Here is an 18,891-nt window from a genome sequence, read left to right as displayed (position 1 = left end):
TTTTTTGAGCGAGAGTTTTAGGGGGTTAATCTTTATATTTTTATTATTGCATTAATAGGAATTATGGAACAATGCCGAACTAGTACATTTCAAGCCATGATGGAGAGGCTTTGTGTGGTTCTCTTAAAAATAAATTATTCTAAGAATATGTAATTATATGCAGTTTAAGGTAGAAGTGTAGGGGGAGCAAGAAAGAGTGGGAATGAAAAACAGAGAATTTCTGAAACACATAACTTAATTTCTTATTAATTATATAATAATAGTTTACCTGGTTATTTTGGATGACTAGAGGGGTAATATTTTTTCCTAATAACACAGTAAGTGGTTTAGAGTCTGAAACCACATTATTTTGCTTTGAAATAGAATTTGTGGACTGCTGTTGCTGCTGATCTTGCAACATCTTTTTTGTGGCAATATCTGGATCTACATACCAACGCTTCCGTTCATATTTTTGGACCATAAATTCTCGAATTCGTTGCTCATCCCTACTTTCTGATTCTAAGCTAGACCTTGAATCATAAGTTCCTAACCAGACATATTTGCAGTACTTAAAAAAAAATAATAATAATTAATTAAAATTATGAAATGTACAATATAATTTCTTATTCAAGTAGTAAAAATTCATTATATATATGAGAGTTATAATGAAAGTAAGGCCAATTGATTTAACTTCTAAAATATACACTGATGAGCCAAAACATTATGACCGCCTACCTAATATGATGTTGGTCCTCCACGTGCAGCCAAACAGCTCATACCCAGTGAGGCATGGATGCTACAAGATTTCTAAATGTGTCTTGTGGTATCTGGTACCAACACGTAACCAGCAGATCCTTTAACTGCTGTAAGGTCCATGGTTGAGACACTGCAGATTGGAGTTGCTGTTCCAACACAAACAACAGATACTCGATGGGATTGATGTCTGGGGAATTTGGAGGCCAGGGCAATACCTGGAAGTCTTCCTCATGTTCCACAAACCAGTCTAGAACAATCCGGGCGGTGTGGCATCGCACATTATCCTGCTGTAAGATGGCACCACCAGAGGGGAAGACCGTTGCCACGAAAGGGTGTACCTGGTCAGCAATGATGTTTAGGTAGGTGGTAGATGTCAGAGTGTCCAGCACATGGATGACTGGACACAGAGTATCCCAGCCGAACATCACCCAAAGCATGACACCATCGCCATCGGCTTGTTTTCATCTCATGGTGCATCCACGCGTCATCACTTCCCCAGGTAAATGACACACAAGTACCCGGCCGTCCATGTGGTGCAACAGGAAACGTGATTCATTGGACCAGATAACCTTCTTCCAATCACTCAAGGTCCAGGTCCAGGTCTGATGCTCACGTGCCCATTGTAGGCACTGTTGCTGGTGAACCATGGTTAGTATGGGCACTTGGAGTGGCCTGTGGCTATGCAGCCCCATTTTCAGTAGGGTTTGATGTACGGTGTGTTATGACACTTTACTCCCATAACCAGCATTCCAATTACTGGTGAGTTGCGCCACAGTCACCCTTCTGTTGCCACGTACTATCCGGGAGAGTCTTCGTTCACCTAGAGCATTGATGAGCCACGGTCATCCAACACCTCGCCAGCACTTCATGGGATTTACCTCCTCAGACCACTTTCGGTAGGTACTAACCACAGCTGACCATGAGCACCCCACTAGCCGTGCCATTTCGGATATGCTCTGACCCACTCGTCTAGCCATTACAATTTGGCCTTTGTCAAACTTGCTTAAGCCTGCTGCCTTTCCCATCTGAAGAACAAGAGTAACACTGATTAACGGAGCTCAGTATCAGGTGTTTTTTATAACATGTCCTGACCTGCACACGCATGCTGTAGTTCACCTGCAGTTGCTTCGATTTGTATAATGACTCACTGGTCATAATGTTTTGGCTCATCAGTGTAATAGGTACATAGTTAAAAATTTCTGGGCATTTATTATAACAATCAACATTTTATACTCTAATTTTCAATATAGTCCCCATCATGCTGAAATCTAGTTTGGCAAATTTCAACAGGCTGTGGCTGCTCTCTTGCCTGAGTTTTCAGTGCCAATTTGAACAAAAGTCAGAGGGTGTCAAAACCAGACTGCAGGGTAGATATGTGAGATGGAGGATGGGCATTCTCATGATGTAGCACAATAGAATCAATCATTTGGATAGCCTTCTAAGCTTTAGTGTTAAAATATTCACTGTCGATTATTTCATGCTCTAAGAAATCCATAAAACATGACCCCCTACCTCAGAAGACTGCTGTCATAATCTTATGCATAGGTCATTGTGATTTAAACTTCTTAGACTTAATAGTACTAGTCGTGGTGGCAAGTGATGTAAGAAAGCAAGCTTAAACAGAATCAGCAAAAAAAAAAAACCAAAAAAAAAAAAAAAAAAAACCAAAAAAAAAAAAAAAAACCACTAAACACTTCTCCCATCTGTATTTCCCAAGAACTTGTCTAGTTCTTGAATTTATTCAAATCATCCACTTCCGCAACAACAGATGGAAGCATATTACAACAATCAATCAACCACCGGGTTGATTGATTGTTGGTTGAAGCTAAACTTCAACTGGTTGAAGCTAAACTTCCGCACATCTATCCTGCAACCATCCTTCCTAAACTTGAATTTATGCCCCCTGTATGTAGTCTCAGCAAGCAGAAGAATACCATTCATATTCACCTCACTCAATCCATTCAAGGCCTTAAGAATCTCAATCAGATCGGCCCACAAGTGTCTAGTCTCTAGAAGCTGCAATTTACAGAACTGAAGCCTGTCTACATAAGAGTACCCTTTGTTCCCTTCACAAATCTGGTTGCCCTCTCTGCACCAGTTCCAGTAGACCTATATCCTTCCTAAAGTGGGGCCTTCAGACTGTATACAATATTGAAGATGAGGCCTAATTATGGCCACCATCCTTTTTCAACTTTTTATTCCCTTTTAAAGAAATGGGAAATCTGCTTAGTATAGTACTCATTCTGAAACCCTAAATCAACAGTAACTGTTTCCACAGCATTATGTCCACAGTAAATCTACCAAATAAATCTCACTGACAGTAACTCATCTATCTGCAAGAACCATGTTTTCCACTCCTTTCTGGTTTTGTCACTGTAGGCAACTTTCCATGTTAGTTTTATCCTCAATATTTGTTTCTCCTGGTTTAAATTTCTTCATCCATCCATGTGTAGATACTGATGTAATAAACTGTTTCTTAATCATAAATATTGACATACTGTGCATGTGAATACATCCTCTTTGCACAGAAATTTAATCAAGTTTTGAAGTTTAATAATGGCTTTTGATTCAACTTAATATATAAGATTAATGTTCAAAGAGACTTAGAAAGAAAAATATATATTATAAGAAATATGGTTTATTAACAAACTAAAAAGATATCACACCAGGAATTACTTCTGGTAAAACTCTTCTCTATATAAACTTAACCTTTCAATGTAAGAAATGCCAAATTTCTTCAAAGATAAATCTCAACGTATTTAGTTGATATAATAGACTGCTGAAATAACAGAACCCTAAATAACGGAACAATCGAGCTAATGGCAAAATGAGATCAGATGTTTACATACAGCGCAGATGCCTTGCAGTGCTGAAAAAAGAAAACGGCAAGTCATGTGATTACTGTAATCATTTAAGTTCTCCATTTTGAAAGTGAATTCTGTACTGATATCACAGATTATACAGCTGTTTTACATTTATTTTAAATTAAAAATCCCTCACAAATGGCTCCTAAAGTTAATAAAACTCATACAGAGAAGAAAAGAAGAACAGCATTAAAGCTTAGTGACAAACTTAATAGAAATTGAACAGGCAAAGTAGGAGTGTATTAATGACAGAATATAACATTGGATCGTCAACACGTTTGTTTTTTATGCGCAGTTAATAAAATTGCATTCTTAATCTTTCTATTTCTTATTTAGCTTCATTATTTCTGCATTAAATATATTAAAAATAAAACTTTCTAGATAATGGAAAAATCAAAATAATGGCATCTTGAATCCCCGAAGGTGCCGTTATTCTGAAAGTCTACTGTAATTGTTATAAATTCATCTTAAAAAATTTACATTTTAGGGTTTTCAAAGAAATTTTTATCAATCCTTGAATATATAGCTTTACAACTTAAATAAATAGACTATATTTTAAGAATAGGCTTATGCCTACTTTAAAATCAATAATAACTTCAAATTATTCTTCAGCAATAATGTCAAGATTATCCGATATTAGTCCATCATCAATCTTAAATTACACTTGCACACCTCTCATAACATTATGCCTATATTCAATCAAAATTTACAGAAATCAGAAACAATTATCTAAGCCTTCAAAAATACACTTCTTTCATCAGAGAAAGTTATAGACACAAATATGACTGGTGCTTATAACACCATTACAGAAGTCATGCTCACATGAGCACAGCAATGATGACAAAAATATTGCATGGACATCAAAGATCACACCAATGCACGACTTTGTGGTGGTATGACTCAATTGCTGATAATCACCAAAATGAGTATATCAAACTGACTAGTGTATCATCATCAATCATATTTCCAGACTGCCAACTGAGGTATCAAAAGGGTAGATATTAGTCCTATCAATCTCCATCCATGTGTTGCTCTGGCTTCTGCTGTGCTCATGTGAGTAACGACTTCTGTATAATGTAGCCCCTAGGCATCTATGATTTTCTCTGATGATGTTATGTTATTTGGTTTTTAGGAGCATTAGCAACTAAGACCATATTGTTCCAGAGATATGCGGTGGTCATTCCCTGACCTTTCTGCATCCTCCATATTTGGTGGGCACTGGCTCGAACCCCGGTCTAATCAAGAAGTGTGTGCGACACACTGCTGCTCCTGCCCACCTGGCTATGGAGGCACCTTTCTCTGATGAAAGAAATGTAATTTTTTAAAGCTTTAGAAAGCTGTTTTTAATTCTGAATACTTTTGGTGCTTTTATTTTATCTTTTTTTAATGTAAATTTTATACCTATCATTTTATTGGCTATTATGTTTCATTTTGAAATTAAATAGTGATTTATACCATCTTAAGTTTTCCTGTTAATTTTTTTCAGGAAAAATAAAAACAATAATAAATTGTTTGTATCAGTGGTTATCAGACAGATCTATCAGTGGCCCCCCCCACCTCCTCAATTTTTTGTAATGTAAAAAAAGGATTTTTATGAAAAAGGGAATTTGATAAGGTAAAATTTTACCACTGAAATTACTTTATTAACATTTTTAATGCACATACACACATTTTGAAATGTGTATCATTACCGAGACATATGGGGAGTACAATGTGTACAGAAAGAAAGTGACAACAGTCCTGGAAATCTCTAGTGCTTTGCTTTCCATACGTTGCTCATTCCAATAGAAGCAGTGCAAGAATCACTTTTGCTTCTGCCTGTGCCCACTGTTAACCTTTTAGTCTGTGTTATCCTCCCCCCCCCCAATGGAGGAGAAATTGTTGAAGTCAAACATAATGCACTTGGGGTGGACAGGATCTATCCAGCTATATTAAAGGAGGCATCAAAGGAAGTAAGCAAACCTTTAGCCATAATTGTGAGAGCTTCCTTGGACTCAGGGGAGGTCCTCATGGACTGGAGGTGTGCAAATGTATCACCAATTCACAAAGGAGGTTCAAAAGGTGACACAAGTAACTATAGACCTGTTAGTTAACTTGTGTTCCAGGGAAAATAATGGAGTCACTGGTTAAAAAAGCATTCAGGATCACCTAGACAAGTCTGCAGTAATAGTTAAGACACAGCATGGGTTTTTTAAAGGGAGGTCTCGTCTGACCATTTGATTGAATACTATGATGTGGTCACAAAGGAACTGAATGTCAAAAATAATTTTTTTATACTTGGATTTCAGGAAAGTTGTACAAATTTGAGAGGTATGGCATTAAGTCTAAGTTGCTACAACAGATAAAGCAGTGTTTCTCAAAGGGTGTGCCGCGTCACATTAGTGTGCCGCAAAATTTTCCAAGTGTGCCGCGAAATTTAGAAATTTCTTCTTCTATGACTACGTAGGTGTGCCGCGAAATTTTTCTTCTTTGGAAAATGTGCCACGTGGTAAAAAGATTGAGAAACACTGAGATAAAGGGATCATTGAGTGGGAGACGAGAGAGAGTGGTAATCAATGGACACTGCTCTTCATGGACAAATGTTATTAGTGGAGTTCCCCAGGGTTCGGTGTGCTGGACCCATTGTTGTTTTGTGTATTCATCAATGAAATTGACGAAGGTATATCAGGTTTAATGTTGAAGTTTGCAGATGATACAAAGGTTGGCATGGTTGTTAACGACAGTAAAGACAGTATGCTACTCCAACTGGATCTACACAAGTTGGGCAAATGGACTAAGTGGCAACTGAAGTTTAACATTGACAAATGCAAAGTACTGCATATGGGTAGCAATAACCCAAGAGAAACGTACCAACTGTGTGGAACTACACTCAGGGAAGTGGAAAGTGAAAAAGACCTGGGGGTAATTGTGCAGTCAAATATGAAGTTTTCTGAGCAGTAAAGTCTTGTCAATGATATATAGGAATTTTGCTAGCAGGGAGGCGATTATCCCATTGTACAAGGCAGTGGTCAGGCCACACCTAGACTACTGTGTCTGAAGGCCTCATTTTAGGAAGGATGTAGAGTTGCAAGAAGGAGTACAAAGAAGGGCAACAAGATTGCTGAGGGGAACAAAAGGGTGTTCTAACCAAGAAAGCCTTAAGTTCTGCAAATTGCAGTGCCTGGAAAGTAGACACCTGCGAGGTGATCTGATTGAGGTGTATAAGGCCTTGAATGGGTTGAGTAAGCTGAATGCTGATGGGATCCTTCCTCTTGCTCAGATTAAGAACCTGAGGGGGGCATAGATTCAAATTGAAGAAAGACAGTTGTAGAATAGATGTATGGAAATTTGCCTTTAGCCAGTGGGTGGTTGATTGGTGGAAGACTTTCATCTTTTGTTGTGGAAGTTGATAGCCTAAGTAAATTTAAGGCTGAGCTGGACAGGTATTTGGAAAGAATGGAGGGGGTGGAATGGGAGCAGTTTTTTTTTGGCTGATGCTGCATAAGCTTGCTTTCTTGCAACGTATGCCTCTACTAATGCTAATGTTTGGAATAATACCACACAAAAACTTGAAGCCCTGATGTGACCCCTATCGTAGCTGCCACACTATCTGTTGTTATTCCAGAGCAAATTATGTTGATTACGAAAATCTCGCAGTTTACAAAATATATTAGCTGCATAGGTACGCTCTTCAAGGGACAAGCAAAATAGATAATCTTCTTTAAATGTATCGTCATGCATATATGTCACAAATACTATTAAATGTGCAGTGCAGATAATGTCTGTGTGCTCACTGATTTGAATACTCCATGCTTTGGTTGTTTGTAGCTCCCTAATCAGTTGAGGCGCCTCCGTAGCCAGGTGGGAAGGAGCAGCAGTGCATAGCACACGCTTCTTGATTAGACCGGGGTTCGAGCCCGTCACCACCAAATACGGAGGATGCGGAGGTCAAGAAATGACCACCGCATATCCCCAGAGCAATATGGCCTTAGCTGCTAATGCTCCTAAAAACCAAATAACAACATAACAACCCTAATCAGTTACTCCTTAATATCCTCTTGATATATCAAAAATTCATTTCACTGCTGAATTATTCAGCAAGATCTGGTCCAATAATCCAGTTTACTCCTTACCAAGCATGTTGTGACCATTAATTTTTCTGCCGGAATTATGAGTTCTTCAGCAACGGTGTGCGGTTTCTTTTATTATGCAATAAGAAAAGGAAAAAACCTTTGCTTTCAGTACCGAACGGTGAGCCCTGTGTAAAACAACAAAAACACAACAGGCATATAGCTTTTGCTGCTTCACATAGTCTTCTTTCAGCTTGAAGCAATCGATGTCTTTGTTTGAAAGTTCAGGATGTGTCTTAAGATGCCGTTTCAGCTTGCTTGGTTTCAATGATTATGGTGATATAACTGACACGTAGACAGCACACTGAGGCTTTGTCTTCCTCCTTTCAAAAATACTAGTGAATCCAAACTTGATGAAGGCTCTGTTGTAATTCCTTTTTTTGCTCACAATGTTTACAGAGGGTGTTTGCTGAAATCGAATAATCATAATTTTTCATATTAAAAAGTTTCAAAACTTACAAGTGTATTAAATTAGATCCACTTCGATTAAAATTAACAGGTTAAGTAACCATTACTCAATTCAAACAAGATTATACTCCTTACAATAAAATCGGATATGTTTACCAACCAAGGCAAAAAGCATGCCTAATGTTAAGGACTGAATGCATAGAAACACGTGGTATAAAAATATAGTGTCTCAGAATTTTTATTGTAGAAATTTAACGTCTTGAATCTTAACAATGACTAGTTCCACCCAGCCATACAAAATGAGGCTGGCATAATTGCACACAGAAAAATACTAAGTTAAAAAAACTGTTCCAGATATCTTTTCACCTAAATGTTTACATTGCATAATTGTTGCATTGACTATTCTATTATAGCGCAGCCATGGATTGAGGAAAAAAACTGAACTAGTGAAGATTGCCCGTGAACCCTGCATTTTTGTCTTACAATCCCCCCCCCAGGGGTCGTGATCCTACACTTGAGAACCACTGGTCTATACAACTTATATCCACTCTTATCATTAACACGAGAAGGCCAGCATTTTTATTTTTATAAAAGGGTACCAATCCATCAGCCCCTCAAATTTCACTAATTGTCAACGTTGACCAGTCAAAGAAGGCAGTTTATTTTAATAGTACACAACATGCTGTTCAAATATAAATTTCTTGAGATTCAATCTATTTGTAGTAGTAATGGAGGCATGTGATGCAAGAAAGCAAGCATATGAGCTTATGTAGCATCAGCCAAAATAAAAAGAATAGTAATAATAATAATAATAATAAAAAAAAAAAAAAAAAAATTCACATTTCCATTCCTTCTAAAAGTTTTTCCAGTTCCTCCTTGAATTTATTTAAGCTATCAACTTCCACAATGACAGATGGAAGTTTGTTCCAGAAATTAGCCACCCGCTGGCTAAAAGAAAATTTCCACACATCTATTCTACAACTGTCTTCCCTCAATTTGAATTTATGCCCCCTCAGGTTCGTAATCTGATCAAGAGGAAGAATCCCATCAGAATTGAGAGTGCTCAACCCATTAAGGCCTTATACACCTCAATCAGATCACCTCGCAGGTGCCTAGTCTCCAGCTGCTGCAATTTGCAGAACTTAAGCCTTTCTTGGTAAAAAAAAAAACAACCCCTTTATTATCCTTACCAAACTTGTTGCCCTTCTCTGTACATGCTCAAGCAACTCTACATCCTTCCTAAAATGAGGCCTCCAGACCTGTACACAGTATTCAAGGTGTGGCCTGACCATTGCCTTATACAAAGGAATAATCACATCCTTTTTCCTACTAGCAAAATTCCTGTATATCATTGACAATACCATGACCTGCTCTGGTAGTCTGTCTACATCTGGTAGTCTGTCTACATGTGGTTTAAGCATGCTCAATGCTGATGGGATTCTTCCTCTAACTCAGAAAAATCACCTGAGAGGGCATAAATTCAAATTGAGGAAAGACAGATGTAGGATAGACGTGCGGAAATTTGCCTTTAGCCAGCGGGTGGTTGGTTGGTGGAACAGACTGCCATCCCTTGTGGTGGAGGTTGATAGCCTAAATAAGTTTAAGGCTCAGCTGGACAGGTATTTTGAACAAACAGAGGGGTGAAGTGGAAGTGGGTTTTTTTTTTTTTTTTTTTTGGCTGATGCTGCATAAGCTTGCTTTCTTGCATCAAATGCCTCTACTAATGCTAATGCTAATGCTACATTGCTCAGAAAACTTCATATTTGACTGCACAATTACTCCCAGATTTTTTATTTTCTATCACCCTAAGTGTAGTAACACACAGGTGTTACGTTTCTCTGGGGTTACTTCTACTCATATGCAGTACTTTGCATTTGTCAATGTTAAACTTCAGTTGCCACTTCTCAGCCCATCTGCCCAAATTTTCTAGATCCTGTTGCAGTAGCACACTGCCATTACTGTCATTAACAACCCTGCCAACCTTTGTATCATCTGAAAACTTCGACATTAAACTTGATATACCTTCATAATTGTTTTCCCCAATAGACTGTATTTAGGACTCCTGGTTTTTGTGTCCCATTTCAATGTACAAATAAAATCAATAATTACAGAAAACTAACAAAAAAAAATCATTAACAGACGATAAAGAACATCTTAAGAACAGTAACTGATACTGATAAACTGACACAATATTCAATATCAATATGAATTAAGAGTATTTACATACAGTAATTCCATTTTATTATAAAATGAAATTAAGCTGAATAATTGAAGAATAGAGTGATAATGAACCAAAAGAGTTCTAGCGTAAGTACTGTTATAAAGGAAAATATACAATCAATTAGCTGACAGTATGTATAGTCAGCAAATGCAATGTTTTTTTTTTTGTGTAAACAGTGTAATATAATTAAAAGAATATGATTTGATATCAATATGGCCGTCCAATATCAATATGGAATTCCATATACTGAATCGCTTTAAAGTTAAATATCAGCAAATATTCTTCACATATACTTTTTGTTTTATATAACTAATATTTACAAATAAAGGATTTATTATTGTTATTAAATTATGAAAATACCACCGATAAATTTCATAAGTACTTGAAGCACTTCCATAGGTTTTATTCTTCATAATCCTCCACTCCCAAGCTACTTAAGTACTTCACAGAAAGAACAATTCTTAGGTTATATGAAACTAGAATTTTTTCAAAATCATAAAAAGAAGCTTAATTTTTATTACAAGGGCACTTTTTCTTTTTTTTTCATAATAAAAGGTATTTTATACTATTAAATTTGGTAAGTTAAATTATTTCTATTTAAATTTCTGCTTTATTATTACATTATTCACTACAGTCATCTGAAGTTAGTTGTTAATACAACTTCCCCAAGTAGTAATCACATGGAGAAGCAGTTACTGTAATGTTTTTGATAGCTGAGAGAGGAAACAATATGTCAAAGTATCTAATTCTATCATACATATGATGCTAATTTAGATTTACTTTTGGCACTGTTACAGGACACATTCCAAAATGTTAGGCAAGTTATATTGATTGAAAGATGACTTTTTTTTTTTTTTCAACTTTGAATATGATCAGATAAACCAAATTTTTTTTGGCTAAATTTCATGTTAAATTATTCGAAAATAGTTAGTTATAATATCGAGGAAATTATTCAGCACTGAATAACTTCCTGGTTATTAAATACTGAATAGCTGTATAAGTATTATTGGAACAGGACTTCTACAAGGTTGGATTTTTATATTATGTACAAATGATTATGTTACAGTTTATTTGAATTTAAGGAAGAAAGCAGTGAGGAAGAGGTTCTGTGAAGGTTATTGTGTTTCATTATTTTTGAATTAGTGCCAAGGCAACTCAGGCCAAAAATATCAGTACCATATCTTATCTGTACTTTGTGTGTGTTCTAAAACAGGTTTCAAGGGAAGATTTCAGTGAAGACTGCAGCTTTACCTGAGGCTAACTAACTCATCTCAACCTTAAAATGCTTCAATTTAAGTTTAATCAACAAGGTTCAAAAAATGGGAATTTGAAAATGGTTGGAAAATAACCATTGCCAGATGGGTGATGAATTTCTGCTTAAATACATATAAATTTTCATAAAAAGAGAATACATCTGGAATATTTTACAAAATGTTTAATTTTCAAAGTCAACTGAACAAAAATTTTATATCAAATTAAAAAATTTAGTAATTTTTAATTTTGCTCAAGTTACAACACAATTTAAAATACACAAATATTTAAATGTGTACTGCACTATGGTATAATAATAGGATCACTTACCACAAAGATGGAGAGTACTATGTGATTAAAGAAAAAAGTTTGTTTTTCTAAAACAAATTTCAATTTTGAAACCAAGAAACGGACCTATGTCTAGTTATCACTGCACTACTTCAAAATAAGCAGCACTTCTCTTTCGAGATGTGGAAGTAGTAGTAGTAGTGGCACTTGATGCAAGAAAGCAAGTGTAGGAGCTTATGCAGCATCAGCCAAAAAAAAAAAAAAAAAAAAAATCACACCATACCCTCCAAATGCCTGTCCAGTTCCTCCTTAAATTTATTTAACCTATCAACTTCCACAATGACAGATGGAAGTTTGTTCCAGCAATTAACCACCCGCTGGCTAAAGGCAAATTTCCGCACATCTATTCTACATCTATCCTTTCTTAATTTGAACTTATGTCCCCGTAGGTTCGTATTCTGAACAAGTGGGAGGATCCCATCAGAATTCAGCTTGCTCAACCCATTCAAGGCCTTATAGACCTCAATCAGATCACCGCGCAGGTGCCTAGTCTCCAGCCACTGCAATTTGCAGAACTTAAGCCTCTCTTGGTAAGAGGATCCCTTCATTCCCCTCACCAATCGTGTTGCTCTTCTCTGTACACGCTCAAGCAAATCTACATCCTTCCTAAAATGAGGCCTCCAGACCTGTACGCAGTACTCAAGGCGTGGCCTGACCATTGCCTTATACAGAGGGACAATCACCTCCTTTTCCCTGCTAGCAAAATTCCTATATATCATTGACAAAACCCCATGACCTGCCCTAGCAGCCTGTCTACATTGCTCAGAAAACTTCATATCTGACTGCACAATTACTCCCAGGTCTTTTTCATTTTCTACCACCTTAAGTGTAGTACCACACAGTTGGTACGTTTCTCTGGGGTTATTTCTACCCATATGCAGTACTTTGCATTTGTCAAGGTTAAACTTCAGTTGCCACTTTTTAGCCCATTTGCCCAAATTATCTAGATCCTGTTGCAGTAGCACACTGCCATTACTGTCATTAACAACCCTGCCAACCTTCGTGTCATCTGCAAACTTCGACATTAAGCCTGATATACCTTCATCAATATCATTGATAAATATACAAAACAACAGTGGACCCAACACCGAACCCTGTGGGACTCCACTAATAACATTAGTCCACGAAGAGCAGCACCCATTGATTACCACCCTCTGTCTTCTCCCACTTAACCATCCTTTTATCCATTGTAGCAACTTACCCTTAATACCATTCTGCTCCAATTTGTACAGTAGTCTTCCATGCGCAACAGTGTCAAAAGCTTTCCTGAAATCCAAGTATATGATATCAAAATTATTTTTTGCATCCAGTTCCTTTGTGACCACATCATAATAACCAATCAAATTTGTCAGACAAGACTTTCCCTTAACAAACCCATGCTGTGTCTGAATTATTGCTGCAGTCTTGTCTAGATGATCCTGCAATGCATCTTTAACCAGTGACTCCATTATTTTACCCGGAACAGAAGTTAAACTAACTGGTCTGTAATTACTCGTGTCACCCTTCGAACCTCCTTTGTGAATTGGAGATACATTTGCACATCTCCAGTCCGTGGGAACCTCCCCTGAATCCAAGGATGCTCTCATAATTATGGCTAAGGGTTTGCTTAGTTGCTTTGCCGCCTCCTTTAATATAACTGGATAGATCCCATCCACCCCAGGTGCCTTTCTTATGTTTAACTTCAACAATTTCTCCTCCACTTTGCTCTCAGTTATTACAAAATCATTAAGCACACTGCTACAATTTGATAACCTTCTTCCATTTTCAAACTGTAATAATTCCTCACGTGTGAATGTAGATGCAAAATACTCATTCAGTTTGTTTGCTATCTGAGCAGGATCATCAACAGTCGAACCATCAATGTCAAGTGGACCAATCATATTCATCCCCTTCCTTTTAGAGTTTATATAAGTAAAGAAATCCTTGCTGTTTTTCTTAGCATCTTTTGCCAAAGATTTCTCGTAATCCGCCTTTGCCTGCCGAACCTCCTTTGTGACCTGATTACAGACTAGCTTATATCTGCTACAGGCTTCTGCGTCGCCTGATAATTTATATGCATCCCATGCATTTTTCTTCTCTGACACGAGTCTCATTAGTTCATTTGATAACCATTTAGGCCTAAACCTTGAACAATATTTCTTCATCGGTATGAAAAGTCTAGTAGCTTCCACGATTAATTCCTTGAATGCTTCCCACTTAGAATTTACTGTTTGTAACATCGTCAGTTGATCCCACTGTACAGAATTTAAAAACTGTCTGAGACCACTGTACTCCCCTTTACGGAAGCAAAAACCCTTTCCTTTACCCCTGACGGTAGTTACCGCTTTGAGTAAATCCCACTTCAGCACACTGTGATCACTGCCACCTAGTGGTTCCTTTATCTGCAAATTCTTAATACACGAATGATCACTGCTGATAACCAGATCAAGAGTATTACTTTCTCTGGTTGCCTCTCGAACATGCTGCTGCAGAAAACAATCATCCAATAAATCCACAAAAGTCTGACTAGTGTGTGAGTGACCAACCCACAAGTTCCAGTCAATATCTGGGAAGTTAAAATCCCCCATTATAAGACATTCTGATTTACTGACCCACTATTTCTCTGTACAATTGTTCATTGTACTCATTCGAGTCATTAGGCCTATAACACACTCCTACTCTTATTTTTGCTTTCGCAGTGCTTATGTCACACCAAACTGTAACTTTAACAGTAACCGCAGGCAGAGGTGAAGGTGATTCTTGCACAACTTCTATTAGAATAAGAAGCGACCTGGAGCGAGGGGTGTTGGGGGTTTCAGGGACGGATGGCAGTCATCCTGGAATAGTTGGGTATATGGGATGTGTTAGGGTAACAAGGAATAGGCATAGGAGCATGTATACCAATGCTAGAAGTATAGTAAATAAATTTGATGAATTTGAAGTGTTGGTCAAGACATCAAAGGCGGATATTGTGCTCAAAGTGCTCATTACCTAAATGTGTGGAGGTGTGAAGTGCTATGAGTAGATTGGAATTCCAAAATTAGTAAACAGAAATCCAGTAATATGCCCAATACAGCCATTCCCCGACTTACGTAAAGGTTGCATTCCGCTAAATTCTACATAAGTCGGAATTTCCCCCATGCTTGCGCAGCAACCACTGAATTGATTCAATCAAAAAAGAAATGTTCAGTGAACATGTAAATAGAATTATTTATTGTATTTATTCATTTTTTTAATCTCATACACAGGAAAAATTACAAAAGTGTGCAATTTAAAAAATTTAAAAATTATAAAAAAAGAAAGGAGACAGACAATGTCAGTAAGTTTTACCTCTCAAACATCATTACCAGAATTGACGTCTTCAGCTGATAAGTACACTGCTGCGGAGATTTAGAAGGGGTCGGCCGCTCAATCTTACGAAAGAACATTAATGGATGACTGGACGGTGGTTTTTTTTCTTTTCTTCATAGATTTCTTTGTAGCAAGCAAGCAAGCATATCATTCAACCCTCTGTTAACTTTTAAGAATCATTCGCTGCCATGATCCATTTTTTAAAACCTCGCCATTGCCAATGCAATTTCACAAAATGCCACTGCTATCTCTCTCTAGTGATGAAGCGTCTTGGCTCCTCATTTGGTTCATCTTGAGCTTCATTGGCATTTTCTTCTTTCACTATCGCTGCCTGCAAGTCGACAAGTTCTTCATTACATAATTCATTCTCTTATTCCTTTATTAACTCCTCCACATCTTTGGCATCAACATCCAACTGAAGTATCTCTGCAACCTTTACAATTTTATTTGTAACCTCTTCATATGATTAATCTTTTTCAAATCTTTTGAAGCCTTTTAAGTGCCGTGGGCATATTTTCCTCCATGCGCCATTTAAATGACTTTAGTAATTTCTGCCCAGGCCTTATTAATGTTTAATTAATAAGGCCTTATTAATGTTTACCATACCTTATTGATGGTGTGGCAAATATTGTAAGATTTCTAAAAGTCTCTTAACGTTTTTCTCACTGTCTACTGCAGACAATGCTTGAGCAAATGTTGTGCGTAAATAGTATGCTTTTAAATTCAAAATAACACCCTGATCCATAGGTTGGATGAGTGAAATCATGTTTGTCAGTAGAAATATAACTCTCATGTTTGAATTAAAATCATCTAGATGTATAGGAGCATTACCTAATAGAATCAAAATCTTGAAAGGAATGTCCTTGTCTTTACAATATTTTTCAACATCGGGAATGAAGCATCATTTAAACCAGTCCTCAAAGAGAGATATTGTTATTTGTGCTCTCTGGTTCGATTGGAAATGCACGGATAGGGTGGTTTTATTGATGCCCTTAAATGCACGAGGATTTCTAGAATGGAACACAAGCAGTGGTTTTAATCTGTAATCTTACGCTGCATTAGCCCCAAACAAGAGCGTGGCACTATCTTTTGAAGCCTTGAAATCTGGCAGTCTTTTCCTCTTTGGCAATGTAGTTCGATCCAGCATTTTTTCCCCAATACTGAGCAGTTTCGTCAATGTTAAAAATTTGCTGCGTTGAATAGCTGCCTTCATCAATAATTTTTTCCAACACATCACAAAATTTCTCTGCAGCTGCAGAATCGGCACTGGCAACTTCACCGCATATTTTAACGTTGTGGAAACCAGCATGATGCTTGAAGCTATTAAACCACCTAGTGCTTGCCACGAACTTGGCTTGAGGTTCACCATACTTATCTTTAATATCTTCATAAATACTTGTTGCTTTTGCTTGAATCACCATTAGACTCAGGGGCACTCACTTCTGAATCTCATTTTCCATCCATTTTATTAATAGCTTTTCCATTTTCTATATAGCACCTGAACGCTGTTTTGTGATCACTGTTGATCTTAAATGCGTTGATCCTTTAACATGTTCATTTATACATGCACTGTCCTTTGAAATAGCATTCACTGTTGAAGCAGTGAGACCTAATTCCCGTGCAATAGATGACAAACTTTGTACTGCTTTGTACTTTTTAATCATCTTCATTTCTAAATCAAATTTGTTTGGTTTCATAGCACTAACACCACTTGCACTTTCCGTTGGTTGCTTTCCCTTCTTCATATAATACATAAATAGGAATGAAGAGAAGTTTCTGAAAATTTGTATTTTACATGATTGAAGATTTCAGTGAATGGGAACTCATTTCACCATAATACCGTAACATACAAACCAGCAGAATATTGGTATTATCGCAAATGCAATAAGATCAAGTTTACTACCCATTTATAATTAGATGCACTAAGGGGTCTAAGTGCATAATTAGAAAAGCCCAATAAACCTGAAAATGCAAACTGTTTTTATTGTTTTATGGTCGTGACCTACAGAAATGTGCTTTAGAAAAATATCACAAAGGCATTCAAAACTGATTCTTACATAACAGGAACATATGATATGTTTTAATATTTTTTTCAGTTTGCACCTGCCGGCAAAAACTTATGTAAAGTGGAATTTGCATAAGTAGAATATTACATAAGCTGGGGAGTTCCTGTATTAACATTGCTATTTTTGATGGTTTGTGTTATAGGTTTTAGTAGCAATAAAAATCAGCTTTTAAAGATGGATCAGTTATTCAACTCGAATCTGAAGTAAAAAATTGGGTGGTAAGCAACCTTTGTGGTGAGTAACATCGCCACTATCTTCTCACAAAGTTCTTCCCTGTTTTCTCTCTCTCTCTCTCTCTCTCTCATAAAGGTAAAAAAAAAAAGACGGCCACCGTAGCCGAGTGGTCATGAGCAGGAGTGCAGTAGCACATGCTCTCCGAGTAGACTGGGGTTCAAGCCCCTGACTGCTGAATACGGTCGATCTGCCAACCCGCACTGGACCAGCATGGCAGATTATGGTTCATTTCCCTCAGCATGAATTGTTGAGGAGGCTTCCATCCTGCAGCGGGTTGTACCTGAGAATTATTGTACAATCAAATGGTTTTCTACTATTTAGGGAATATTTCAGAAATCCTAACGATTCTTGAGTACTATAGTATGAATTAAGAATTTAAATTTGGTTATTTACGCCCACTGCATCAAACATAGTTCAGATATCTACAGAAATTAAATGCAGTTAATTTAATATCAACAGTTTGCTCTGCCAAGGAAACTGCTTACTTGCACAGTTTCCTTGGTAGACATATCATACAATGGTACAACCACAGTTGTGGTCTGGTTAAATTTTTAGTAAATTTTTTTGGTTAGTTTATCTCTGGGTAGATAAACTACATTATAGTAGGAAGGCAGGTAGGTATAAAACTTGATTACTATTCTGGTGTGCATAATCTGAATTCATTTTGAAACATGTTTAATGTAACATGTACAGTGGGTTCGTCACTTGTTTGGAGAGATTTGAGTCCTGTCATACACCAGAGGAATTTCTAAAGATCTCATCAATCATGGCTGTAGTTAGCTAATCTCAGCTAGGGTTTTCATCTGGGAGTTATTCTGAGTTTTTCAGCCTGCACAACATGAAATTTGGCCTGTGAACATACATGTGACTAGACATATCCAGTGGTTTTCAACTGGGGTGCCGCAACAGGGGTGCCACGTAATTTGGGTTTAAGTTACTTAAACTTATTATTTTATAATTTATATGTTTATTTCATTATAAAAAGGTGTACAGTATTTTTTTAATTTTGTGGTGATCACCTCTGTATAAAGAATAAAATTATATACTGTATATATATAATTTGTATTATGAAATGTAATTTTTATAATTATATTATTGTAATAAATATCATATAACATATATTTTTTAATATTATATATATATATATATATATATACAGGGTGATTCACTACCAGTGCAACAAACTTGCAGGAGGTGTAGGGGGCACAAAGACGAATCGGAATCACATAGCATTGCAGGGTCCAAAATGCCTTCGTTGTGCGGGAGGTCGCGTGAACAAAGAAGCAAAGAAAAAGAACAGAAATAGCAACTCGTTAGTGTAACAG

The 18,891-nt window shown here is 36.9% G+C and overlaps 1 protein-coding gene across 2 annotated transcripts in view; it reads right to left on the bottom strand.

Annotated features, from left to right (window-relative positions):
• LOC150091797 (uncharacterized) overlaps nt 1-18,891 on the bottom strand; it is a 115,921-nt gene that overhangs the window by 57,372 nt on the left and 39,658 nt on the right. For both annotated transcript variants that reach the window (XM_090376985.1, XM_090376988.1), the window contains exon 3: nt 269-547. In XM_090376985.1, coding sequence (XP_090233111.1) covers nt 269-547 — 279 coding nt within the window. The remainder of the gene's footprint in view (nt 1-268; nt 548-18,891) is intronic.

Source organism: Mastigoproctus giganteus, chromosome 1, assembly GCF_048544385.1.
Source record: "Mastigoproctus giganteus isolate SK-2022 chromosome 1, ASM4854438v1, whole genome shotgun sequence".
Classification (NCBI taxonomy): domain Eukaryota; kingdom Metazoa; phylum Arthropoda; class Arachnida; order Uropygi; family Thelyphonidae; genus Mastigoproctus; species Mastigoproctus giganteus.
Note: the sequence above shows the minus strand (reverse complement) of the source record. Positions and strands in the feature narration are given on the sequence as shown.